Source organism: Oculina patagonica, chromosome 7, assembly GCF_052425735.1.
Source record: "Oculina patagonica isolate OP01 chromosome 7, crgOcupat, whole genome shotgun sequence".
NCBI lineage: Eukaryota > Metazoa > Cnidaria > Anthozoa > Scleractinia > Oculinidae > Oculina > Oculina patagonica.
The window spans coordinates 13,189,860-13,217,314 of record NC_135764.1 but is presented as its reverse complement, the minus strand read 5'-3'; the positions used below and the strand labels follow the sequence as shown (position 1 = coordinate 13,217,314).

The window sequence follows — 27,455 nt, the reverse complement described above, 5'->3', positions numbered from 1 at the left end:
ATCAACCTATCATTGTGAAATGGCAAAAAACAAATCTGAACAGAATGGCAAGTTCAAAAAACTCTTAACGAAAGGTGAATGGAGGGGTAATTCTCAAGAGAACAGAGATCTGAAACTAAAAAAAATATGGAGCAGGAGACGTTAAATGCACGTTGGTGTTTTTACGTCGAGACGAACACTGCAGGTAAATCCCAAGCCAAATCATAACGACAACTAAAAGAGAAGAATGTGAAGGACTTCAGCAGCAAGTTGATAATTTGCTACTTCAATTAGTTGTCAATTTCGATAAAGAACGTGCAGACAAATCTACCAAATTGCTTGAGATTTGGTAGGATTATATGGAATAAAAGCAACGTTACCAGAGAAGCAATTTCATCCGCAGAAGAGGGAAAATATTGTTAGATGTGTACATAGTAAAAATATATATATTGTGTTACTTTGCCGGTAGTGACATTCACTTGAAATACCAGTCAACATGTGCTTAACAGAAAGTCCGTGGGTTGTGTTCCACTCTCTGCATGAGGCCATTCTCTAAAGCAAGGATGAATTCTATTTTGACCTTTTTTTGTCTTTTTTATATTTTTCCCCACAGCATTTGTTGTCCTTAATTTGAAGAATTTCCGATGAGGCTTGTGGTTAGGTCTCTCGCGTGAAGCTAACTCTCATGAGTTCATGTGGAGTGACTATCAAACACGAACTGGGCTACCAACCAGCCTGATGCACTGCGCGCCCAGAGGACTTGTGTCGTCGCTAACAATTCAGTTTCTAATGCTGGAGGCTGGTTTGATGTGGATTGCTCTGACAGAAATGGATTTGTCTGCAGAATAAGACAAGGTATAGAGTCTGGAATCTTCGTTACTTCGGCCATTCTTTTATGTGAATAGGATATCAAATTAAGTTTAAATTAAGTGGTTATTGCCTTATATACCGAATCCCAGTTACCTTTAGCCTTGGTGTCAGAAGGAGTCTTCATGCGATACTATTTATATGAAAATAGTTTTGAAGCAGAGGTAAAAGGCAACTCAGATAGCCTGTTAGGACCAAGTAAAAGAAATAAGATTGACTGTCTTCTAGGCTGGACTGTTGAAACGCACAAAGTACATTGAACTGCGCATGCTAAATGAACAGCTGTAGATTGTGGAACAACTTAACTCAGACTGGTACCAAAAAGCCTGTCAGGTCTTTAAAATACTAAGAGCGTGCATGCAATTGTCCAGAGTTTGACATCCAATGTTATGTTGACCCAAGTTCATAAACTGGCCCAGTAAGATCTGAGACTTAGAGTTAGACAAATCTTACTGATGTCGTGTTGCAGTTTCCTGTTGCAGGCGAACCACATATCTCCCCACCATGTAAGTTTATGATATTCTTGAATTAGATCTAGTGTACTAGCAGTTGTACCACCATTCGTCGAAAGATGTCCGTCTTATTGTCAAGTTGCAAAAGTGATTAAGAAATAAAAACAAAGTGTTCAACATGACACGATCATGGGACAAAGAAAAATCTGAATCCTAGACGGGAATCGAACTCATTGCCTTCCAGATACCGGTTGGGCGTTCACACCAACTGAGCTACGAGATATGAAGAAAGTTATATATTTAATGTCGTTTAATTTTGTTGTTTCAGTGCTTGGTAGCTGCCCAAGTGGATGGGAGAAGTTTGATAAGAATTGTTACCTGTTTCAAGACACGGACCTTCAGCCCTGGACAGCAGCGAGGTACAAGTGCCAAAATCAGGGCGGTAACCTGGTGAGCATTACATCACAGCAAGAGCAAGACTTCATCACCTTCCACTACCAACGAAAATCAGCTGGCAACATTTGGATTGGTGCGTAAACTTGAAAACTCCTTTAGCCTATTAACATATTTCCTTCAATTTACGATCTATTGCGTATTCACATATTTCTGACAGTTAGCCAGATTTGTCCATAAATTACTTTAAAAGAACAGAGAAAGTCACTATAAAGTTCCTCCATTAGTAAGATAGAATTGGACCATTAGTAATACAGCTGTAGTAATTGAGCGGCGATGACGTCAGGCAAGCCTTATGCCAGAGGCAGTGGGCGGAATTTGTACCACTTTCTGTTGCGATCGACCGATCAAAAGGACTCAATAGAACCGAATGAGTTAACAAGAAATCGTTGCAAAAAAACACGAAGCAAAATACTCCTTGAAAGTTAGAAAGGACAGATACAAAGTATAAACGAAAGAGAAAAATTATGTATTTGTAAGTTTTATTGAATTCAGTGGACAGACATGATCACATCTCTACATTTACTAATACAATGGAAACACTTGACCTTGCGTGTCGCTCGCGAGAAGTATTGAATATCGAATATCGAATGTCACACTACAAGATAACGCAACTTTTTGTTGAACAATCATTCAACACAGAAGTTGTCAGCTACTTTTATTTAGTATACGTTAATTTTCCTGAAAATTAGTTAAGACCCCCTTGGGAAACGTCATCGCCTCTGCATGCACTGCATGCCATTTATTCTAATATGGCGGAGAATACATTATTCTTTTGTCTTTATGTTAAATGGCCTTCGTGGCCTCGATCGCTTCTGCATAGTTCAAAAGAATCTTTGGCTCAAAATGAGGCCATGAAGGCCAATCAACATAAAGACAAAAAAATACACGTTTTTTGCCCATTTTTGGAAAAAGGTGTATTGATATTAGTGCAAAACGTACTTTTGCGATTGTTCTTTTGTGGGCTGTCCTACGCCCTCCCGTTAACCAGCCAGTTTGCTAACCCGCTATGGTGTGAATTTAAATAGTTGATTAGTTAACAGTAACAGTATGTAGGATGTTTGCCACATAAACTTTTTTTGATGGCCTACCACCACGAGTCTCCTACAGCTCAGGTGTAGAGTAGCCGAAGTACTTATTGGAAGGTAATATGTCCGACTCCTATCGGGAGCAGTCTGAAATTTTTTTCCGAGTATGCCTATGACATTTAGTGAAAAACGTCGTCTTTCAAGAAGTATCATGTATGTATGTAGTTTAGGAAATAACAATTGACCTGAATATAGCTTTTACTTTTATCTTTTGATTGTTGATCAGGTTTAAATGACCGAGCATTGGAAAGAGGATTCAGTTTGAGTGATGGTAGTCCTGTGACATATTTAAATTGGTTACCCGGTGAACCCAACGACAACACTGGATTGGAGAACTGCATTGAAATGTGGCCACCTAGTCGTGGATGGAATGACCAGCCATGTGGTGATAAACGGGGGTACGTCTGCAAACAGCCGCTAGGTTTGTGTCTTCATACAAATATTAATTGTTGAAAAAAAAAACGTTTTCAGGAATCAGGGCAGTTTATTTGAGTTTGTTTTGTAAGACTTTTCCACTCGAAGCAATCAGTTTTTTTTTTTTGTATTAATTGCGTTAAATGTAAATACAGTTTTATTGAACGTTTAAGTCACCGTCGCAAATTTTTAATTTAACTGATTTTTTTTTACTGGATACCTGGTTTGTGAATAAAGAATGTTTCACGGAATAACAATATTTTAATGGCATAAGCACTCGTGTTCAGTTAGTGTTATAGACCAGTTTTGATGTATAAAAAATCTTTAGGGTTTATGGCACGATCACAAAGAAAATCATGAGGGATAAGTGTATATTTATTTATTTTAGTCTCCACGGTTCGAATTACCCTATTGGCGAGACAGGTAAGATTTCCGCACAGCCCCATACATTAATTATGCATGCAACTATTTCATACTATCACTATACACAAACAGCAATCATGAAAAGAACGTGGCAATCACAAAATTGTATGTATAATTAATGTATGGGGCTGTGCGGAAATCTTATCGCGGGGCATTTCATACAATGTTTTTTTTTTCATTTCTTGGGCGTTTGCAAAACGCTTCTGTCAAATGAAATCCCTGAACATGAGATCATCTATAAACACAGTTATGGTATCCTGGAGAACGGATAATGACGCTTTTTTCCTTCATTTTTTCATAGAATGTTCTGCGGCTCTTGGTATGGCTAGTGGTGCCATTAATAACAGCCAGCTCACGGCTAGTTCCAGTCTTGTTCCTTCTTATGGTCCAGCAATGGCTCGACTTAACTCCCTCTCGGCTTGGTGCACGAGTAATGGACAATCTGTACAGTACATTCAAGTAAGACATTACATAGATATCTTATTGTATCTCTTTCGATAGCTCTATGAAGTGTGAAGGGCTTACCATGTCGAGGATGAAAGTGAATGACAGTTTTGTCGCTATTTTTGTCAATTTTTTTTCCAGGTCGATCTACTGACAGAGACCCGTCTCACCAAAATCGCCACACAAGGCTTCAATTTGAATGGAGTTTCCAGCTTTGCAAAGACGTTTACAGTACAGACCAGTGACGATGGTGTTAATTTTAACACGTACCAGAAGAACGGAAAAGACTGGGTAAGAGGGGGCGATAGCCAACTAATTTTCCAGTAGTATTTGAAACGCTTTAAACCCAAATACAGTCGAATCCCGATAACTCGAACCTTCAAGGGGAATCGAAAAAGGTTCGAGATATCGGGAGTTCGAGTTATTGAAGGTAAAATTAGTAAGAAAATGATCTGAAGGGGAATCGAAAAAGGTTCGAGTTTGCGGGAGTTCAAGTTACTGAAGGTTCGAGTTATCGGGATTCAACTGCACGATGTTTGAAAGCTTGACAAATCTCTTTGTTCTATGTTGTTGTTCGCTCTTTTTGCTCTTGACAGCGCACAAAACACAATAGCTGTCTATTTGTCTGAACAACTAGAATCGTTTCGATTATGTAATTCATGCAAAGTGTACGAGCGCAAAACGAAAGATTGTGTACGGTCGTGGACCTTCCAACATAAATCTTTGTTAGCTTCTTTGAAGTTTGCCAATTTTCATAACAATTCCCTCCATCCCTCCAATAACTACGTCCCAGGCAAAGGAGTAAAGGCGAGGTTGAGGGGAATAAAATGAAAGAAGATTGAAATTGTTCCTATGAACCTGAACTTAATTCTTTCGTTTGTGACCAGTGGAGCGTAGTTTGAAAATAACCTAATGTGTGTATGACTAGTTTGTCTTCAAATCCTTCTTTCATTGTAGGTATTTGTTGCAAACCGTGACGCCAATTCAGTTGTCACATTATCTGTTCAACCAGCAGTGGATACCCGCTTGATCAGGATAGTCCCAGGCTCCTGGACTGGCTCTCTCTGTTTGCGGCTGGAATTTTATGGCTGCCCATTTGGTATGAGAAAATCAGATGTTAAAATTAAATAACTGATAACAAGAAGATCTTGCACAAGAGAAAAATAACGGATTCATACTCCCTGTAATAGACTAGTTTAGTTTAGTTTAGTTTTAGTTTTAGTTTTAGTTTTTAGTTTAAGTTTTATTTTTAGTTTTACCGTAGTTTTAGTTTTAGTTTTAGTTTAGTTTAGCTTAGCTTTAGTTTAATTTAGTTTAGTTTAGTTTACTGTTAGTTTTAGTTTAGTTTAGTTTAGTTTAGTTTTAGTTTTAGTTTTAGTTTAAGTTTTGTTTAGCTTAGTTTAGTTTAGTTTAGTTCATAGTTTAGTTTAATTTAGTTCAGTTTAGTTTAGTTTAGTTTAGTTAAGTTTTAGTTAAGTTTAGTTTTAGTTCAGTTTAGTTTAGTTTAGTTTAGTTTAGTTTAGTTCAGTTCAGTTTAGTTTAGTTTAGTTTAGTTTAGTTTAGTTTTAGTTTAGTTTAGTTTAGTTTAGTTAAGTTTAGTTTAGTTTTGTTTAGTTTAGTTTTGTTTTGTTTAATTTAGTTTAGTTAGTTTAGTTTAGTTTAGTTTAGTTTAGTTTAGTTTAATTTAGTTTAGTTTAGTTCAGTTAAGTTTAGTTTAGTTTAGTTTAGTTTAGTTTAGTTCAGTTTAGTTTAGTTTATTTAAGTTTAGTTTAGTTTAGTTTAGTTTAATTTAGTTTAGTTTAGTTTAGTTCAGTTTAGTTTAATTTAGTTTAGTTTAGTTTAGTTTAGTTTAGTTTAATTTAGTTTAGTTTAGTTTAGTTTAGTTTAGTTTAGTTCAGTTTAGTTTAGTTTTAGTTTTAGTTTTAGCTTTGTTTAGCTTAGTTTAGTTTAGTTTAGTTCATAGTTTAGTTTAATTTAGTTTAGTTTAGTTTTAGTTTTAGTTTTGTTTAGCTTAGTTTAGTTAAGTTTAGTTTTAGTTTTGTTTAGTTTTAGTTTTGTTTAGTTTAGTTTAGTTTTAGTTAAGTTTAGTTTTGTTCAGTTTAGTTGAGTTTAGTTTTAGTTTAGTTTAGTTTTAGTTTAGTTTTAGTTAAGTTTAGTTTAGTTTTGTTTAGTTTAGTTTAGTTTAGTTTAGTTTAGTTTAGTTTTAGTTTAGTTTAGTTTTGTTTAGTTTAGTTTAGTTTAGTTTTAGTTAAGTTTAGTTTAGTTTTGTTCAGTTTAGTTGAGTTTAGTTTTAGTTTAGTTTAGTTTTAGTTAAGTTTAGTTTAGTTTAGTTTAGTTTAGTTTAGTTTTGTTTAGTTTAGTTTAGTTTAGTTTTGTTTAGTTTAGTTTAGTTTAGTTTAGTTTAGTTTAGTTTAGTTTAGTTTAGTTTAATTTAGTTTAGTTTAGTTAAGTTTAGTTCAGTTCAGTTTAGTATAGTTCAGTTCAGTTCAGTTCAGTTCAGTTCAGTTTAGTTCAGTTTAGCTTTAGTTTTGTTTAGCTTAGCTTAGCTAAGTTTAGTTTAGTTTAGTGGTAGTTTTAGTTTAGTTTAGTTTAGTTTAGTTTAGTAGCTTTAGTTTAAGTTTGGGTTTTAGTTTAGTTTAGCTTATTGTAGTTTAGTTTAGTTTTTGTTTTCTTATTTTTAAGTACCATTTTTTAGCTCACACGTTCACACTTTTCATGAATTTGTCTTTTCAGCTTGTCAAACGCCTCTTGGAATGCAGTCAGGCGCTCTCAAGGACAGTTCACTTTCAGCCTCTTCATTCACTGACAACTCGCATAAGGCTACCAACGCTCGGCCATCTAGCAGTGTAGGATGGTGTTCAAAGGTAACAGGATTTTTTCCCAAAGCAAATCATGAATGGCCTGCTTTATTTTATTAAAAAAAAATCAGCCGTATTAGCCAGCTGTAACTCATGGGTAGCCATTACTTTGGTACTGATAACAACCCCCAGTTTTTTATATTCTCCTTATCTGACAGCTGTGCAATGTATTAATAATTAACAATTAGACTACGAGCCCAAGTTTTCTATGAGCAAATAGTCAACGAGGCGCAGCCGAGTTGACTATCGCTCATAGAAAACGAGGGCGAGTAGTCTAATTGTTTTAGTAGAAACTCTAAAGGATTACAGTCCAAAACCTACAATATTGTGCACTTTGAAGACAAAAATCAAGAAAATTTACCGCTTAAAGAGCTACGCGAGCGCGCGACTGTTTTCTATCGGCGAATAGAAATCAGTGGGAGAACCAATCAGATTCGCGGATTTCCATTAGAACACAGCTGAGTTTCTACTAACACTATATATAAAGAGAAAATACATGTTGATAACAGCTGTAAATTTTTTCTCAACAGACTTCTGATAAGAAGCCCTGGCTGCAGATTTCATTTCCCGACGTGGAAAGAAAAATTACCAAAATAACCACATGGGGAGGAGGCAAGGGATCAGGATATGTCAAAGTCTACCGTCTGTCGTTCACGGACGTCGCTGACAACACGATGTGGTCAGACTACAAGGAAGGAGGCAGAACTAGGGTCAGGCTTACTGCCTTGTACCACTTAAATTAATTATGTTAAACACAACGATCGAGTTTTCTCTTTGAAACTGTATCGTGGTTGAATTTAAATTTAGAATAGTGTTTTAAAACAAACTTCCAAATTACAACAAATGAGGTATATGCGCTGTGCGACAAATGCATACCAGCAGACTTTGTGCTACCATTACCGTTTGAGAGGGGAGCAGGAATAGCGCAGTGGTGAAAGCGCTCGCTTCCCACCAATGTGGCCCGGGTTTGATTCCCATATGTGGGTTGAGTTTTTTGTTGGTTCTCGTCCTTGCTTCGAGGGTTTTATCACCGGGTTCTTGCTTTGCATTATTCATTTGTTCTGTGAATCCGTCTTGCTTGGATTAAAAGAAATCAGATTTGACAAAGTTTCAAAATTGGGCGAATTCATACTATCATTTTTTAATCTATGTGCCATGACGTATTGCTTTAGTGGAGTATTCTGTTTCAAAGGGTATTTTCCTTTTTGCAGAATTTCCGTGGTAACCAAGACGCTGTTAACCCAGTATCGCATCTTTTGGCGGAACCAATTATAACACTTACTTTACGCCTGATGCCGCAGTCCTGGTCGGCGGCCGGGGCTTGTTTGCGTCTTGAACTGTTTGGTTGTCAAAACGGTGAGTGTCCTTCTGTCGTGTTCCGTGTTAAAGATTAAACAAAGAAACGTGAAAATTTCAAGGATTTCGTTTGGTTGTTGGTTTTGGTTTCAGTTTTCTGTTTGTAGTTTTATTAAGAAAATCTGTCTTAAGTAGGGCCTGTTACATGATTCCGGAATGACTTTTGATTTTATTCCATCCCCATATATTTCTCTATATCTGTTTACATGATACCCTAACAAATACCGCACACGTAAAAACGCCTTAGTTAAGCCGGTCGACTCTGTCATGTGAATGCAGAACAAACTTCATTCCGGACGAAACGCGTTCCGGAATGAAGATCACCTCGGAATAATGTAAACAGGCCCTTACACCGCTCATATCTTATACTGGTCTTGTTTCCAGGATGTAACTCTGCCCTTGGCCTAAGACAAGGCGTCATTGAGGATTCAGCCCTATCAGCGAGTTCATCCTTAAACCAGGCTCACTTGGCCAGTCAAGGCCGTTTGAACGGAAGTACTGGGTGGTGTGCAGCTGACGGTGATAAGGAGCCGTCCTTTGTGGTAGGTTATTAGCTGGATATGTAGCAGATATAAAGGGAAATGTGTAATTCCTGAAGGCTTTTGCTACTCAGAAACGTGAGTTTTTATCAGCTCACCATATTTCACTTCCCAAATAATGTAAATACATTGGGGCTACTAAAATACTCATTCAGTAGGGAGAAAATTAAGCAGTGTTGGAACTATGGCCCGCATAAATACTTCATTACTCATGCTTTCACTAGGCTCGTATGAAGACCACCTTTTTCGTTGTTGTTTCATTGTGCCTGTTCTTCTCACTTCTCGTTTCGTTTGTTTCTTTCTTTTCTCAAGGTTGATCTAGGTAGAACCTTGAAAATCCGTAGCATTGCTTTGCAAGGAGCTAAAGATGGCAGAGGGTATATTAAAAGCTTCACTATTAACACAAAAGATTATGCAGGCAGTCCATGGAGACCATTTAAACAAAATGACAAAGCTAAGGTGGGTGATTTAACCTGTCTTTCGTTCTTAAATACTGTGTAATTTATTGAGCTTTTAAGCAGGGTACTGAACTCATAATTGTCATATATTGTTTGTGATTAAAGTACATTAAATAAAATAAATGATAATAATGATAATAATGATGATAATGATAATACTACTACTACTACTAATAATAATAATAATAATAATAATGTTAATTTTTTAATTTATATATTATAAACTTTATTCAATACTCATAAAAATGACCTATATACACTAAACTACTACTATTACTGCTGCTACTACTACTACTACTACTAATAATAATAATGATATTATTATTATAATTATTATTATTATTATTTACTATTATTATTATTATTATTATTTTTATTATTTGTCATATAGATGCTAAATAGATTTTAATGAAAATTTTATATTTCCTGCAGGATAATTTGTAACAAGTTAGAGAGCTCGTGCCGCTTACACATAGTATACTACTGATTAAATATTCTTATTGAAGCACTGAAGGAGTTATAGCTACCTAAAGGAGTATTACTTCGAGTAAAGATTTTGCTGTGTAATATTTTCAGGTATTTTTAGCAAACGCGGATAGCTCTTCAGTGGTGAAGATCACATTTGCCTCTGGCGTACGAGGACGCTATTTTAAAATTGTGCCAGTTACCTGGAACGCTCGACCGTGTTTACGTTTGGAATTGTATGGCTGTAAAACTAGTGAGTATGGCCTGAAATGCCATGAGAGTGTTATCAAGGTTTTCATTTAATATGTATTTCCTTGCTAGAAACAGAAGTGTGGCAGGTCTCTTAAGCTTTCTGTTCTATTTGTCCTCTAGAGGAATTGTTCCTTTTGTTTGTTCTATTGTTTTCTCGAAGGGTAGCCATTCCCGTGAGACCTTAAAATAGGTGCTTCCCGACCTGTTAGAAAGTAGGCAGAGCAAACCTTACATTTTTGAACAGAGCAAAGGAGCAATGTGTTCATTTGCTTATTGTTACCGTGGGCATTTACACTACTTTCCCCAAACCTAAGAGGGCGAAACGAAGAGTGAAGCCATTATTCTTTTCTACCTTCTGGGGTCGTGTACGATTGACTAAGCTGACATCACAGGCTTAACTAGACAAACTGGAGTTGTGGCCCTTGTGGTCGTAACTGAAGTTCCTTATTCTTATCGCACAACTTACAAACCTTTAAATGCATTGAGTACTTGTGACCGATTTCTCGAGAGCACGCATCTTGGTATTTTATGTTTGACTAAATGAAATAATGATTACCTATTTAGTCTCTCTTTAGCAAGTGCAAGTGGGTTATTAAATAGTTCGAAACTTGTATTATCTGCATCGTGGTGGCTTCGTCTCCTGTATACTGTGGAAGGGGGATAATAATCATATTATTCTATTTTCATTCCAGCTATGACGGTTCCGTTTCTTTTCGGAACAAATTCTGTAGTGTGAACGACATATTCTGTGTTCAGAGTAATGTAATATGGTTTTGTTGGTTAATTTTTAGGTGTGCAACCAACAGCTTTACCGACCTCAATGTCTTCATCACAAAGTCCACCACCACCAAAAGGTAACCCACCTTTAACGTTAACCATTTACATAAGCCCAACGGTGCGACTTATCCCTGCCCCACACCCACCTGAATTAATTTGGTTTGCAAAATATTTTCCCTCGCGCGCTATTTTCTGCTCTCGCTGGACGCTCCACATTAGACTTCACATTTCTTACTGCTGTTTTTCATACAATAACTATTTAAAAGAATTTGCTTCAAATTGCGACATTGTTTCAAAACATTTTCATTCTCATGTCCTTTCTAATAAGATTTGTAAGTAAAAGGGTACATATAAGTTAGGCATGTACCACTATTATTAAAGGTTTCAACTGGGACGTTCTAACTTTCCAGATGTGACATATACCGGCTCCCTGAAGCTCTCTAAACAGGAATGGACTGACGACCTAAAAAACCCTGCCAGTACGGCGTTCAAGAGTCTTGCAGGCAACCTGGAAAAATCGGTACGAATTCTCCTTTATCTATTTTATCACCATGTCTATTTTTATCATGCAGTGAAGATTTGTAAATAACAGTGGTTGCATTGGTAACAGATTGTTAAATGATACTTATAGCTTGCGCATTTTTTCCTCTTGATTAGATAACTGATTTATATTCTGGCGTCGATGAGGCGTCACTGGCATTTTCGAAAGTCAAAGTAACAGGATTTAGGTATGATGATTGCATGTGGGGTTTTTAGCTTTTGCTTTGGCAATATGGTTAAAATGGTTTCCCTACTTTTACCTTTTCGTTGAGAAACCTTTAACTCGTTAGATTGCCACGTAATATCTTGGTCAAACACAACACGACACATTGAATCCCCGGTATAATATATTTTGTAAATCCAGCCATCTATTAACACATTTCTTCTTCTTACAATAAAGCCAATGTGTTATAGGACACTTCCGATTTACCCGTTTCCTCTGTTTCAAAACGAGTCTATGTGCGAAACCATTCATATGAGAATGAGTTTTACCAACAGATCCATTTTCATGCAGATCAAAGTCGTTTTCATTTGGATGGTTTCGCGCATAGCATCGTTTTCAAACATAGGCATATTGTAACTCGGAAATGGCCTACTGTGTTTAATGATTTTTGGAAAATTTAGTTTGAAGTGCAAAAAAGGTGAAAATCCAATTCATCATATAAACCAATAAAGCACAGACTGAAAATTAAAACTGCCTCAACTTCAAATGTTTTTAATGATATTAACATTTCTTCGCACTTATACACGTTATTTCACTAAACAAATCCACGTAATAGCGAGTAGAAATTAATTTTCCAGTTCAAGTTGTCTTCGGCTTCGCTGTCGCGATTTCGAAGACTGTTCTTTCGAGGACCGGTATCTCCATAGAAAATAAGTTGAGAAAAAATGTTTTTTTTTCGGCTACTTTCCAGAGGCGATACCCGTTTCTTCGATGTCGAAGTTGCACGCCTTTTGTAGATATTTGTATTCTATACATGAGTCGAAAACTTAAACTCCTAGAACTGCTCTCACGCGCTACAAATCGGCAAGAAAACGGCATAAAAACAAACGTAAACAATGCGACAATATTTGTAACATAGGATGGAAAGCCTGTGAATTAAGTAACGCATTTACTTCTATTTATGCGCGTTTCATACTGAAAGGGTTTTCCCAGGTCTATTGCCTTGCAAGATTTTCTTTGCTAAGTGACAAGTGACGCATTTTTTCTGTCTTTTTCTTAGACGCGGCAGCGTTGTAGCCATCTTCAATTTGACGTTTTCTCGTGACATAGCAGACGATCTTGGTGACAATGTCACAAACAATCTTGTAGTTGCTGTAAAGACTGGAAGCCTGGGAGGGCTGGCGGTTGATCCGGGCTCTTTGAATGTTACAAAAGTTGGTGCGTATGCTTCTTCTTTCTGTTGCATCCCGAATTCAAAGCTGAACAGATGCTCACTATGAGCATTTCAGTTGTTATAATAAAATGTTAACTAATTCCTAAAAAAGAAAGAGATTTCACATTACGCAAAGGAGAATGTTTAAAAAACTTACAAAAGGATTGATTTGGGTTTTCAAAGGAATAAAACAATCATAATTACTGTTACTAGTAGCGGGGCAAGCAGCCTTACTTATTCATGTTTTACTTTTGCTGATGGGAACTGTTTGAATAACTTTTCTCAGTTCTCTGACAAATCTCTGATGAGTTCCGTTTTACAGAAGGCTGTAAGATTTTTATTGGTCGAAGCAAAAGAAAACCACAAGAAATTTTGTCAAAACGATGTCAAAAGAAAACGGCAGTGCTTTGTCTAGTGGCAACAGGCTAGCATCACTGCAAAATGTCCACAGAGTTCAGGGAGACGATGCATTGAGTCGAATTACAGCAAACGGCTTTGTTATCGTTATCGTGAGAACGTGTTTACTGTCAACTCTCTCTAAGACGGACACCCTTGGGACCGGCCACAGCTGTCCGTCTTAGAGAGGTGTCCGCCTTATAGAGAGTCGAGGCAACATGACACCAGTAATTCTGAAATAATAAAGCTAAACCTTTACACAATGCAACAAACCTTTGCTAACTGCAACAAGACTAAAACAATAAAAACAACGTATTCGCTTGTTAAAGCAAAAAGTAAGAGCTTCTACAAACTGTAATACTATAAGTAGAAAACGACCTCACGTAAGCAGAGAAGTAATCCGTTAAACCTCATTGTTTTTGGTTAGTAAGTTTGGTATACATGTATCCTTAGGGCGCTGACTAACTTTGCTTTAGGTTGATATGAAGTTTGGAAGTATTTTTACTAAAACAAACTTGGACAAAAACACTTCTCGAATGTCCGTTAATGATTTCAAAGACTCCGTTGTCCGTCTTAGAGAGGTGTCCGTCTTATAGGGAGTTTGGTTACAGTAAAATGACTGAAAAACGGCAGGGACCATCACCAGGTGTCCGTCTTATGGAGGTGTCCGTCTTATAGAGGTGTCCGTTAAGAGAGAGTTGACTGTATACTGTTTTGTTTTCTTCCTTGTTAGCGTGGAATGGAAACACCGGTAATCAAGGGACGGCCGCGGCACGAACTGGCGGTAAGTTGACACAAATGTAAGCACGTCACAGTTCAATGTCCGAAAATTTAGTGAGCCTGCAGTTTTCAGCGGAGATGTTGCTAAGTAACGTGATACGACTAATGTTGTAGCTCTCGTGCTCTTTTCTGATTGGATAAAGTCTTGGATACTTCGTTCATGAAGAGAGTCGCTGTAAAGTGGGAGTGCCCAACGAAAACAGCACAATAATCACTGTGCCCCTTACTAGAAGCTGACAACAAATTAAAAGTTGATTTAAAAAAAGGAAAGAAATCATTACGTCGAGGTTTCTGAAACAGTGTCATGTGACGCATCGACTTGAATGACTGCAGTGTTTATGTAATAAGCGTCGAATAAACATAACATGGTTAAAAATCCCAGCTGGCGGGAGTCGGACCATATTGACTTTTTACGAGGCGCAGGACAACCGAAAACATAAGCCCGGGACCTCTGGATTTCACCTGGCACCGGTGTTCTAAACCATTGGGCCACGCTGACTCCTTCCTGACAAGAAGTATTTTAACTTGTCCAAAGCTGTACTAGATAAAGCGTGCTTTGTTTGTGATTTCAGGTAAATCAAGTGGTTTGTCCAGAGGAGCCAAGGCAGGCATTGCCATAGCAGTCCTTCTGTTGTTTGGATTCGTTGTTGCAGCCGTCGGCTGGTGGTTCTACAGGAAAAGAAAGGGAAAACATCTGTTTGAGCATGAGCAGTTTGATAACCCAATATATTTCTCGTCCACAAAGCAAGAGTTGCATAGTGAGGGTGGTGCAATAGCTCCGGGTGTTACAGAGAAAGGGACATAGGGGTTACAAACGAAGTGGGGAGCACTGGGGTGGTATCGGAGTTTAGTGGGAATAAGGTCTACTAATAGTAAGTCAAAAGTTTGAAAGAAAAAAAAAACACGATAAAAGAGATTTCTAAGGATTTTATAAAAAAGAGTAAATCTGGGGAAAGAATAGCGAAGCGCGCAAGTGACGTGACGACTCAAAAAGTCTTAGACAAACAAACCGAAATGACGGACGATTTTTCTAAACCAGCGGGTGTTCCTAAAACACTTTCATGAAATGAAAACGTGGCCTAGATTCCTTTAATTTCTCTCAGAACACGCTGAAGGCTTGTGAGCATCGTGGGGGTTAAATTAGTTTGCATTCTTTTTTTTAGACCTCGCGCGCTTCGCTATTGATTGTTGAAAAGAATCCTTTTATATAAAGACATCAGAAAATGTTGAAGTAATAGACTAGGTTAAAACAACCACTTTGCCCATATTTTATAACTAAAATATTGTTCATAATTCATACAAAATATATAACACTTAGTGTCAATAGTCCACCATTATAGAAACAAGGTAAGGTAAAGGCAAATTTTGCTACAACAAAGTATTTTGTTTTTAACCCTATCCAGATCGGGGGGGGGGGGGGCGGAAAGTGCCCGCGCTGACTTTGGACGCTTATAACTTTTTCAAGAATCAACCAAACGATGCCAAACTTTGCGAGTTTATCTAAAATTTATCTAGCAATAATTTGGTATGATAAGTAGCTGTGTCAGGAACTTGACGTTGACATGGCAACGGTATTTTGACAGGCATGTTTTCCCAAATTTTGAAATTTCGTGTTTCTATTAATAAAAAATAACTTTAATGCAATTACTTTCACCATTTTACAATTTTTAAGCACAGTTCTATTGAGTTTGAGTACTTTGCAGTATTTTTTGGCGGTTTTCTGACTTTTTGGAAAAATTTTGAAATCCAAGATGGCGGATCCAAGATGGCGGCCGTTTTGACATTATGACGTCATTGTCACGTGATATGACGTCGTCATCCCACGTGACATATACCAAAATATAGATTTTTGGACATACTAAATATCTTGTAAGTTTCATTGTGATTGCTTTAATATTCTAGAAGATACGGAGGGGGGGGGGGGCGGAATCCGCCCCCCCGGTCTGAAAAGATCCAAAAAAGCCCGGTCTGAATAGGGTTAAAATAAGATTGAATGTTAATATTACTGCTGTCTAATTTATGCACAAAACTAGGGGTCAGGAATGGTCCCTCAAAATTTTGCAGTGCTCGTAAAATTAGGCTTCTGCTCGTAATGCTCTCAATTTTTTAGTGGGTGCTCATTTTGCTGGTGTTCGCCTATTTTTACACTGCTCGCATGCTCGGTTTTTAGTGGACTATTTTTTTTGAAAAGTGCTCGTTGCTCGCAAGGCTAACTTTTTTCAATGCTCGTGCTCGCAAAGAAAAACGCTGTGCTCGCATGCTTGCAAAGACCATTGGATACTCCTAAAAGTACAACTGTAGGGTTTAGGATTTCGTAAGTAGGGCGATCAAATGCCCAAAGTATTACGTTCAGTTTTAGTGTGGTCGGTGGAGCCAGGATAATTTTTGTTCGCCTAATTGTTCGAAATTCGCTTCTTGTAAAAACTATACTGGACGATATAGACTCTTGGTTTCAGGCCATCGTAACTTGATTAAAAATTATTATATTATTATACTGGACGATTCTCATGTAGCAATTGTAACTGCAGAATGCGTATTTCTTAGTACTTATTTGTCACGTGCTCCGTTTCCAGCCAAAATTTCAACACCTATTAAGATCTGGGCGTTTAATAACAAAACATTTCTTAACTCGCTTTTACTGGTACAAATGTGGTACAAGAAAAAACTGGTATAACTGCTGTATTCTTGTAATGTTATGCAAACGTTTTTTCTATGCACATTCGATTGTATAAAGTTTTTATTTAGGGAACGCTTTTGAAGCATGCTGTTGCTTATGTATTGCATGCATGCTTAAAGCATCTCAAATAAGAATTTTTAAAAAAGAAAAGCAGAAAGAATGGGAGGAGAGGTTTAAAACTAATCATATAACTACGTTTTTTTATTTTTATTTTTATTTTTTATTTTTTACTTTTGTCATTATTTTAATTAAGAATTGACCACCCTCCCAAAAATATTTAGCTATAGGTTATAAAATTGGAATTTAAAAATAGATCAGAGATCGTGTAGATTTTTTCGTTGCTATGGTTTGGGTCAAAATTATTGGCGCGAGAAATGTTTTTTCTTTTTAACATTACATTTTTATTGCTAAATTTTATCAACATAATGAAAGCATTAAGGGAATGCTATAATATAGTCCTATATAATAAATGTTTAAAATCCTTGTTCCCAGTATGTTCTCAGCGTTGAAATCCAAGATAGCAGAGGGTCTTGATTAAAACACTGTGGTCCTGGGACTAGTTTGTCTCGAATGCAGGTAACTGCTTATAAAATATAATTAATTTTATAGTATGTTTTAAAATGAGAATAGTTATTTAGGAAAATATTATCCTCTATAAAGATTTGTTTTTTTTTTTTGTTTTTATAAAAACAAAATATAGATTTGATCAAACCACTGTCTTTTCCTGATGTTCTTGTTTTTGCTTTTGACATGTTACCATGGATACAACACATTTGTCTCTGAACTAGCTACCATCCACGTGGATTACCGAATATCGGTACGTTGGAACAATCTTAAATACTTTAGCCGCAATGTAATGTATAAGAATGAATTTGGTGTCAGGATTAAAAGAAAAACCCAGCCAGAAGATATTACGTAGTAGCTAGGGTTAGTTTAGTCGTGGAAAAAACAAATTAAAGCAGTGTTGTCATGGAAGCATAAGACTCCTACGAAGACGTTCTTTTGGGTGGTCACGCAATCTGACGTTTGTTGGAAAGGAAAGATTGCGTGACGAGCCAAAAGAACGTCTGCATTGGAGGCTATGAAAGCTGCTATCGCGAGATCTGGGAACGAGATTACTATTGAGCACCTGAAGTCAAATCACCGCCTCAAATCGTCAGGAGTTTTGAATTTGGATAAAAAAAGCAGTTTTCAAAGTGATTCAGGATTGCTTTGGTTTTGCGATGACTTCACCTTGTGACTGGTTTAAAGAAACTCGCGCCAGTTTCTCAGGCAATCACAAGTAAAGCACTGGCCAAACGATAACGCAAGTGGACGCAAGTAGTCGCAAGTTGAACATGCGTACAGACTTGCGTTGGGTGGCCAAACGGACAAGCAAGTTAAGTCGCAATTAAGTGCACGCAAGTTTGCCAAAAAAGTCATTTAAAATGCCACGCGCTGCAATTCAGTATTTGAAGTAAACTGCAAAAATTGCGTCGAGTGGCCAAACGGTGAAAAACTTGATCTCCACGAAAGTGAACGCAAGTGTACGCAAGTCCTGGCCAAACAGAGACGCAAGTAGACGCAAGTTTTCAACTTGCGTCTACTTGCGTTGCCGTTTCGTCATTTGCAAGCGCACGTTTTCCCGCGCGTCAACTTTCTGGATTTTGGTAGGTAAAATCTGATTGGCTTAGCGGCGGAAAGGAATGTTGGCCTCGTTGGCGCCCCCCCCCCCCCCCCCCCCCCAACTTGGCGGCGTTCTTCTCTGAAATGCGGCGTTTATTCGAGGGCGGCGTTTATTCGGGGAAGGCGTTTAATCGAATAAATAAGTTATTCAAAAAATCACTGTTCCGTAGGAAGGACAGCAGAAAACCGGGCCTGGCAGAAAACATTACATTGAGTCTCCAAGAAAAACGAATATTGGTTCGAGAGGTCGAATGTTCCAGAAATCAGGAATAAAATTACAGTGCTTGACCGAGTGAAGCAAATTTAAGGAAAGCGACGATTTTTGGTCAGTGAAGTTATCGGGAAGTTTGAGAAATCGAGGGTAGGAGAAATTGAGACACAGAATAAACAGACAATTGACGCCATAGCTTCGTGAGGGTCAACAGTAAAAATAGCGTGATGAGCCCAAAGAAAAACTACGTGCGAGGCTGTGCTTGGGCTCTTGATCTTTAATTACATTACTCACATTTCGTCTGTTTTTCCTTGTCGAAAGTTCTCTCCAGCTCTGTCTTTTAAAACATATAGCTTCCATTTCAAGTTACATGCCGTATACAATCCATGTTTATAAAGTCGACAAAGAGATGTTGGCCTTTACAAATCTGCTTTATTTCTGTGGTTTGACCGGTTGGTGAATAAACGCGACCTCGTGCATTCCTGTAGACCCTGTAGTGTTGTGCGCACGTTTCTTCTATTTGTATGGGGGAAAGATATTAAAGGAAAACTTATCATCTACAACCTCTATTTTGATTGAAGCGAAATAACAATCTATCAGCTTGGTTTGCCTGGTGATTTGCGTTATCACGTGGGAGCCAAATTCCTCAAACAGTGAGTCGCAAAAAGAGCACTTGAAATCACTGGCAGGTTGTCAAATTTAGCAACTTGATAATTGACAAAACACTCAGTGACATGAGAAAAAGCACGTAGCCTAAGAATCTGCAGCTCCATTTATATCGTCTGATTTCCTGTTCATTTGACACAAGCCGATTGAATACATGTCCACCTGTCAATCATCACCACATCAAAGATCAGTCGGATCAGTGGCAGAAGATGGACCGATAAAGTTTGGAATGGACTGGACTTTGTCAACAAGGAATGGACGTTACAACACATGAACTTGAAAACAAGGACCTCAAAAGATCCTTGTAGATCTAGATTTCTCAATTAATAACGAAATAATCAAATTTCAAGATAGGGTGGATTTATAACTATACATCATACAGGTTTATAATTTAATATCGAATCGCATACGTTAGGCATCAAACCGTATGGGTTCTATTGTTCCTGGCTATTGTTGTAAGATTTGTGAATATGATAATAACAAAAACAACTGCTTTAAAAATTTTATTCGGAAATATTTTCTCCACTGATGAAAGTACATACAATCACCTTTTCTATATGTACATTTAAATACCACGAACTTGTTGAATTTACTTCTTGGCTGAAGTTCAGAGAGTCAATTGTTTACATATTACTAACTATTCATGGAGTAATATAGGCAGGGAAGAGTAATTTCCAAATCGACCAAGCACACAACACAAACCTAAACCTTTTTGTTAAAAGCAAGAAGTTATAATCGGTAGCCGTTATTGGTTAATTGGCTCAGTAATCGCACCCCCAATTACGAAAAAAACATGGGACAACGGAGAAACAACTTGTTCTCTATTAGATCGATCAGCTCATATCTGAGATCTGCCGGAGACCTGAACTGCTCTGGTTTCGACTTTTTTGCTTGTTTACAAGCAAAAGGAAGGAGAATAGCGGTTAAGTGGGGTAATCTGGAATTCGAATGGAACCACATTCTTGTTAACTCTCAAGGGACTGTTTTAATTTCTCAAGGGAATACTTTCCTCTGTGGGTGATCAAAGCGCGTGACTTGTAAAGTGTTACTCTATAGTTGTGCTTCAACACTTCCGTTCTTGTAGAAAAAACGCGACTTGTCAAATTTACAAACGTTATATAACAATTAAAAACGTGAGTAGCCCAAATCTTACGTGACATAACCAATTAAGAACTGGTGTGGGGTTCAGCGATCGAAGGCAGCGAAGTTTAAAACGATTAAGAACGCAATTTGTACTGGTACAAGTCTTTAGGCACTAATATTAATTTAACCTAAAACGATTAACAACGCAAATTTGTACTGGTACAAGTCTTTCACACACTAAAACGTTGCTAATAATTAACCAAAGGGAACTCATTTCGTGACAATTGATTATTTCTGCTTAGTTGCACAATTTAGAATTACAACATCATTAAATGCAGGTGTGAAGTGATATTTACAAGTGTTTTTGTAGCCTGTTGTGAAATTTCTTCCGGTGGAAGCAGTAAACGCTAAACGTTGCTTCTGTTCAGAAGTTAATGCATCGCCATTAGAAAAAAACAGCAACTGTTTTACTGGAAATGTAGTCGTTAGAAATGGCATGTGTAGCCGTAAGGTAAAGAATAACGCGAGGAGAAGCGGCTTTTGGTAATATCCAAACGAAAATTTACTTCGAGACAAAAGGTAACTCTGTCGTGCGTGGGGAACCCTGCATTAAGCTGAGTAGAAATCTTTCTAACTCGAAAGGAAACAACTATTTCGATTAAAGGCAAACGTCAAAGTTTACCATTTTTAACCAAGCCAAAGTATATGAGTCGCAAAGCACCCAGCCGTCGCGACTGACAAATACAGCATTTCCTCCGCAAAAATAAAAAAAATGCTTGAACTGAAAGACGTTTGAATTCTTCCATGATATGTTCGAACAACAATGCCCAGGATAAACCTTCCACTCATATTAACTTCATGCAAAAAAGTCGATATCTCGAAGAGATCCTTGATTTTAGATTTAGAGCTAAAAAAGCATGGACGTATCCCACATTTGTTTTGTAAAAGTTCAGTGGAATTAAATAAATATAAATAAATTTGTATCCAGTTTGCGAATAAAATCATTTTAAAAAGCGAGTTAATTGAAAAGAAATCACCTATATATGGGATTGTTAAGGGACGAACAATTATTTTTTTAGAGAGGGGGCGGGGGGGGGGGGGACAAGAAAAATGTTCCTTTGCAATTTTTCTTCGAGATGCAAACTATGTTTTGTTATTAATAGATATCGTTTATGCAAATAATTTATTTTGTCTATCTAGGCCCTGCAAAGAATTTTTCAATATTTTTAATACCCCTCTCCAAAAAAAATGGACCGTCCCTAAGTCCATTCCAGGTCGATTGCAAGGAATGCTGACCTTTAAATCTGATATTCTATTTGTTTTTCTTCACTCCTGATTCTTGGAATCTTTTCTCATTGATTGCGACGACACGCCACCACAAGATCATTTGTATTGAGCTAACAGCTTTCGAGTTCTTTACTTGCCGATTATGTCTTCGATTGTAACAGCTGTGTTTAAAGCCACCATTGGCTTGCTTGTGAATAAAGGCAGAGATAAGGCAGCGGAGAAACTGAAAGATGGCGATGTAACAGATCAAAAATTTCGTGACTTGATCGTGCGTGAAATGGACGATATTAAGTCCAAGTTGGATGGATTATCAAGGAAAGATTTGCTGGCAAGTATCAGCTTCTTCAAGGAAGGAATTGAGCTGCTCTATGAAGTGTTTGATAAGGCAAGGTCCAGAAGCGAGTACGGCGCGGTAACTGCACAAGCAGCTTGTGCTGAAGCATTTTCTCTCTCGGAAGGAATGAGAACCTTGAAGCTTACAGACCTGGATGAATCAGCTGCAAAAGCGCTTACCAACGCAAAAGAGAGGTTCAAAAAAGCTCGTGAAAAAGCAACAGAAGCCTTTAATAATGAAGCACTGGAAACGTCTGATCGCATTCTAGCAATGCAGTATCGACTAATGGCGACAATACTAGAAGACGTAGACAATCCCGCGGTCGCACTTAGACCATGTAGAGTATGCATTGATGAACTTAACTCTCTTTCAGCCGTCAAGAATAGTTTTGATGTTCACCTCAGGAAAGCCATTCAGGCAGTGAGGGGCTTGTTGGGGAAAGATGAACGCAGAAAAATCATTTCCAGTGTCTGTCACGTGAATCGTGTCATATACGATGTCACGGAAACAGTCGGTCATTTCCCATATCTCTGGATGCTGCCTACTGTGGACACCGGAGAAGGCACAGTTGATCCATTACGTGATGAAAGGCTCACTAATATTCTGCGTAAACAGGACATGGAGCGCTGTTGTGTAACATGGTCATTTGGTCAGGAGGGTGAAGAGGAGCACAAGCTGAAGAACCCGTGTGGTATCGCTACAAACTCCAGCGGACAATTCATTCTAGGAGACTATTGGGATAGTACCTGTAACGTAAAGGTGTTTGACAGTACAGGAACATTTATGAGTCTTTTCAGTCTACCTAGAGATGACGTATATACAAAGTTATATGTTCTTGATGTAGCCACAGACATGCATGACAATATCTATGTTTTGGTCGAATTGGACAAGCCTGGAGCTGAGGAATATGAGTACGTTGTTTACCTGCGTCACCTGCGTCACAAGTTTCCTGTGAGGGGAGAGGGCAGACTGACAGTCCCCGACAGTGGCAAAGTACTGGTACTGAGGTTTGATGGTAATGTGGTTGATGTGTATAAGACTGATGGTCGGTTTGTTTGCTCGTTTGGTGAAGACATATTGAAGGATGCGCGGGATATCACTGCTGCTAATGATGGCCTTGTTATGGTAGTGGACGGGAATGATCCCAGTGTTCACATATTCAGTGAACACGGCGACCATCTTAACAAGTTTAAACTCCAAGGACGTTTGTATCCTGGAATAGCATTTCACCGGGCAAGTGAACATGTTGTCGTCGCTTGTAAAGAACGAGAGAAAGATCTCCTGCATGTGGAAGTTTACACCAAAGATGGCGAGTTTGTGCGGAGCACTCAAATCCATGGAGAACGGATTGGTTACTGTATAAGAGGGATAACAGTGACTACTGAGGGACGCATTGCTGTAGCTTGTCAAGCAAAAAAGGTACTCGTTATTTAAAAAGTATGATGCCTGGGTGCAAAACTGATATTTTAAAATAATGTAAAATGATGTTATGAAACAAGAAGCATAAAACAGTTTCAGTGTGGACACTTGTTTACATAATAAGTGTAAAACAGATAATAATAGCAATGTAAAAATGGCATGGATGTTGTGTAGGCTTTTGTACATTATGCTTTTGTTTCCCCACTAAAATGCTCCACCTTAAGGACTTTCGCGCCAACATTTTCTACTCGATAGATTTCTTTAATTTTTTTGCTGTGGTCAGATAATGAGTTACGTGTGTCAGAAATGCAAAAAAAAATTGGGGTCACCGACTTCGTTTCAGAGAGAAAGCGTGTGGAAAACTACCCTGATTTTGAAAAATTGGCGCACGTAATTCAGCATGGTTTACAGGGTTTGTAGTTAAAAATATTGAAGATGAAATAAACGGAGGCTAACGATCTTAGTCACAGTTTGTAGAAGTGCGTCTGTTGTGTAAATAATTCCTAGTTTTGCCATCTTTTTGGAAAACTTAACCCTGGAAAAACGCATTTGAAACTGTCGTACGGCAAAAAGGAAAGTTCAAAAAGTGGAATTCCAACCGTCAGCGTGACAAAAAAATCAAACTTCCACTCGATAGATTTTTTTCATTTTCTCGCAAAATGTAGATATTAATTAACAAAAGTGATCCGTTAAGAAAAAAGTAGGGGTCACCGACCATTTAAGAGAGCAAATTGCAAGCGAAGCAAGCGGAACGGCAACCGTTCTTAGAAATTATACTCAGCGCGCGCGCTCAAAGTATGACGTGGCATGGCGTTGCGGCACGAATTACGTGCGCAGTAGGGATGCGCATAAACAATTAGCGCGAACGTCCTTAATGCTCCATTTTTCCCACTAAAATGCTCGGTCTCCCCCAAAAAAGTCGCTAAAATGCTCGGATAATGCTCATTATACAAACGTTTTTCTTAAATTAATTTCAAAGTTTTTAACATGGTGTTAACTGTTAACATTAACAAAAACGTACAAGTGTTGCGAGCAAAAACAACAACGTATACAAGTTCATAAATACAGCCAAAAAAAGATAATCCTCGAAATCATCTACGAGGCTAAGTACAGAAAGTAGTTGACTATCTCCAGAAAGTTATTTGTAGCTGAAATTTGAGTTTTAGTCTTGATTTTCTCAGAAAAAATAATTTCTTTTTTATTTTCTTGGGAAAAAATCAATTTTCCGGGAAATTGCCACTAAAATGCTCGAATAATGCTCAATGCTTTTGCGTCACTAAAATGCTCGAAAAAATGCTAGCATAATGTACAAAAGCCTAATGTTGTGTATACATAATTCATAAATCTTAAAATACTAAGCTAAGATGAGTTTCTCCTCATAATACAATTAACAAATAAAGAAGCTGTTGAAGCCACAAATGTAATAATTGACCACAAATGTAATAACGCCCTCAAGTGTAATAAGAGTGTGACCACAAATGTAATAACGCCCTCAAGTGTAATAAGGGTTTGACCACAAATGTAATAACGCCCTCAAGTGTAATAAGGGTTTGACCACAAATGTAATAACAACTTATCACACAGTGGTGCGATGCGATATGAATTTAAAACTTGAGTGGTAAAAACAATATATTACAGGTAATAGCATTAGTAAAATATTGTTTTTAACACGAATAAATATGATTCATATCTTCAATTGGCCGTGTATTTTACTTTTTTATTTTACAGACAAAAACAAATTAGAAAGCACAGACATTATGAGAACTGTTGCAGCTAGGTGGCTAGAATTGATTATTTTTTCGTATGAATTCACTTTGCAAGGAAAGCCTTGAATTTCAAGTGACGTTTTCTATGAAGTTTTCTACCAGCTTCAGTAATCTACCTAATCTATTACTGGCCATTTAGCAACCGGCGTTTGGCAGCCAGCTTGTACTTCGAACTGTGGAAAGGGGATAATGACGAAATCGATATCCTCGCAAGTGAGAATATAAAAAAGGCCACTATAGAGTGCCAAATGTTGTTTTTATAATGAATTTGACATGTTGTCCAAAAATAAATACCGACTTCCATATAAAAATACAGTTCCTTGTATACCTTGATCACATGGAATTGTTGTTTTCAGCCTGGATACCTTGTTAGCTGTATGCATATGTCACTTAATAGTTTGCTCAGTCTCAGTCTTTTCTGCAGTCGGGGTCTTAGTCTTCACATGCATAATTGAATTGTAAATTCCAAAACAAGAAATAATGAAACTTCAGTTCTAATTGACCACAGTATATAACACACTGTCACCTATACACAAATAATAAAAATGTAATCCACGAAAAACACATTCTTCTAGTTCTTTAATCGACAAAGATATTTTAAGTTATCCTTTAAGTTAAACTGACTTATAGAGTATATAACGTTTAACCCTCAGACGCAGGAGCAAATTCCTTTTCCCTCCCTGGTACAAGGGGGAGGTGTGAATGGAACCCCTCTTCAAGTTTTTGTTGAAATCATTTTGTGCTGAGCAGAAGGTTTTTGGCTTACTCTACAAGATGGCATGTTTTTTTTATGGGCCGTGATGCCAGATGACGTCATATGCCACACCATCTTGGATCTCGCCATTTTCTTAGAAAGTCTGATATTTTGGCACAAAAGAGTAAATTCTCTTTTCAAAACTCCGTCCGAAAAAAAAGCTAAAGAGGAGATGCATCAACCCCATGTACTTCCGTTAATTAAAGTTACCGAATTTATAGAACACAACGCCTTCTCAGAAACCGAACATTTAGATTATTTCATTGGGCTTCAATTGCATACAACATCTAGTAAAAACAGTAAGCAGCGCTGTTTTTTGCAAAAGAGAAATTTCCACAAGTCAGAAAATTAATAATGTAAAATAAATGACGCAATATGATTGGCTTACATAAGTGTAGGTCTTTGAATTTGAAATGAGCTGTTTCAATTCTTCCAATTGATACCTGTAACCCCATTACATTTGAAAGGATTGTTACATTTGTGATCAAACCCTTACCATACTAGAGGGCGTTATTACATTTGTGGTCAAACCCTTATTACACTTGAGGGTGTTATTACATTTGTGGTCAGACCCTAATTACATTTGAGGGCGTTATTACATTTGTGGTCAGACCCTTATTACATTTGAGGGCGTTATTACATTTGTGGTCAGTTATTACATTTGTGGCTTCTACAAAGCCTCGACTGTGCTCTGTTCTGTTGTAAAGCACGCAGGAAGAGGCTAGAGCACGAAAGAAGTGTAGGGTGAAACGCGAGCCGAAGGCGAGTGTTTCTCCCTACTTCTTGAGTGCTCTAGCCTCTTCCTAAGTGCTTTACAACAGAACAGAGCACAGTCGAGGCTTCTTTATTTGTTTTATAATTAAGAAATTCATTAATTTCCCCACGAATTCGCGCAATTATTTTCAAAACAAACTTTTTTCAAGCGAATAGAAGTGGCGTCAGCGTACATCTGTACTCTGATAAAGTACGCAACAATTAGCCAATCACAAAACTTGTAAGAATGGTTAAAAGAATTTAATTGGTTGAATAAGACATCAGCTGTCAACGGCTGTCAAACCATCAAGTTTGAAACCATCAAAGTTCAGAAATCCACAAGCTGAAAACGTCAAGTGGAATCCGAATTTTAACACGAGTCCTTGAAGTTCCTAGGACTTTTAGTACAACACAGGATAGAAAAGTAGACTGTTCAGTGAAAACCGGCTGAATTCTGGCCCATAAAAACTTGCACGTTGTTAACTTGACAACTAGAAAAACAAACTGTTCAAAGCTTGTGGCTGGTACTTCACAAAATGCGGCCGTGCGGCGTGTTTCGCGAATCATTTACAACCATCGGATTCAAGGAAAAAATTAGAGTCGGCTGCTGTGATTGCTGTGGCCTTCCATTCATTGCACTGTTAAGGATATAGGAACAGGATTGTCTTCCTGAATTGCATTGGAGGTTTTTAATTTCTGGACGTCTGCTTCTGGAATGACAGGTAAACTTGTGTTCGATTACATTGTATAGATCACTTTTAATAGTTTTTAATATATTTTAATGTAAATAGCTTTTAATAGTTTTTAAATCCTGTACATAGTTTTTATACATTTTTACAAATTTGTAAAAATACACATAATTCAGTGTAATAGTTTTTAATAAACGATACTTCTTCTTCTTCTTCTTCTTCTTCTTCTTCTTC

The 27,455-nt window shown here is 37.5% G+C and overlaps 4 protein-coding genes and 1 pseudogene across 5 annotated transcripts in view; all 5 read left to right on the top strand.

The window, feature by feature from the left end:
* The window catches only part of LOC144661251 (uncharacterized), a 107,779-nt gene that overhangs the window by 26,149 nt on the left and 54,175 nt on the right, over window positions 1-27,455 (top strand). The window lies entirely within an intron of this gene.
* The window catches only part of LOC144661270 (uncharacterized), a 58,626-nt pseudogene that overhangs the window by 14,852 nt on the left and 16,319 nt on the right, over window positions 1-27,455 (top strand). The gene's annotated exons all lie outside the window — the stretch shown is intronic.
* LOC144661263 (uncharacterized) overlaps window positions 1-27,455 on the top strand; it is a 174,214-nt gene that overhangs the window by 145,262 nt on the left and 1,497 nt on the right. The gene's annotated exons all lie outside the window — the stretch shown is intronic.
* Window positions 1,776-14,722, top strand: LOC144660909 (uncharacterized). The gene is made up of 17 exons (XM_078521634.1): window positions 1,776-1,827; window positions 3,066-3,260; window positions 3,978-4,135; window positions 4,262-4,411; window positions 5,078-5,219; window positions 6,854-6,984; window positions 7,509-7,688; window positions 8,190-8,334; window positions 8,719-8,876; window positions 9,186-9,332; window positions 9,908-10,049; window positions 10,840-10,902; window positions 11,236-11,345; window positions 11,483-11,553; window positions 12,589-12,746; window positions 13,871-13,921; window positions 14,490-14,722. The coding sequence occupies exons 2-17, from the start codon at window positions 3,185-3,187 to the stop codon at window positions 14,720-14,722; spliced, it is 2,115 nt and encodes a 704-aa protein (XP_078377760.1). The 5' UTR covers window positions 1,776-1,827; window positions 3,066-3,184.
* Window positions 21,403-23,476, top strand: LOC144661262 (uncharacterized). The gene has a single exon (XM_078521962.1). It carries the CDS (start codon window positions 21,649-21,651, stop codon window positions 23,272-23,274), a length of 1,626 nt encoding a protein of 541 aa, XP_078378088.1. The 5' UTR covers window positions 21,403-21,648; the 3' UTR covers window positions 23,275-23,476.

Coding starts and splice junctions, on each gene's coding strand:
- LOC144660909 (XM_078521634.1), top strand. CDS start 3,185: ATGTGGCCACCTAGTCGTGGATGGAATGACCAGCCATGTGGTGATAAA. Junction 5,220..6,853: donor ATTTTATGGCTGCCCATTTG/GTATGAGAAAAT, acceptor TTGTCTTTTCAG/CTTGTCAAACGCCTCTTGGA. Junction 6,985..7,508: donor GTGTAGGATGGTGTTCAAAG/GTAACAGGATTT, acceptor TTTTCTCAACAG/ACTTCTGATAAGAAGCCCTG.
- LOC144661262 (XM_078521962.1), top strand. CDS start 21,649: ATGTCTTCGATTGTAACAGCTGTGTTTAAAGCCACCATTGGCTTGCTT.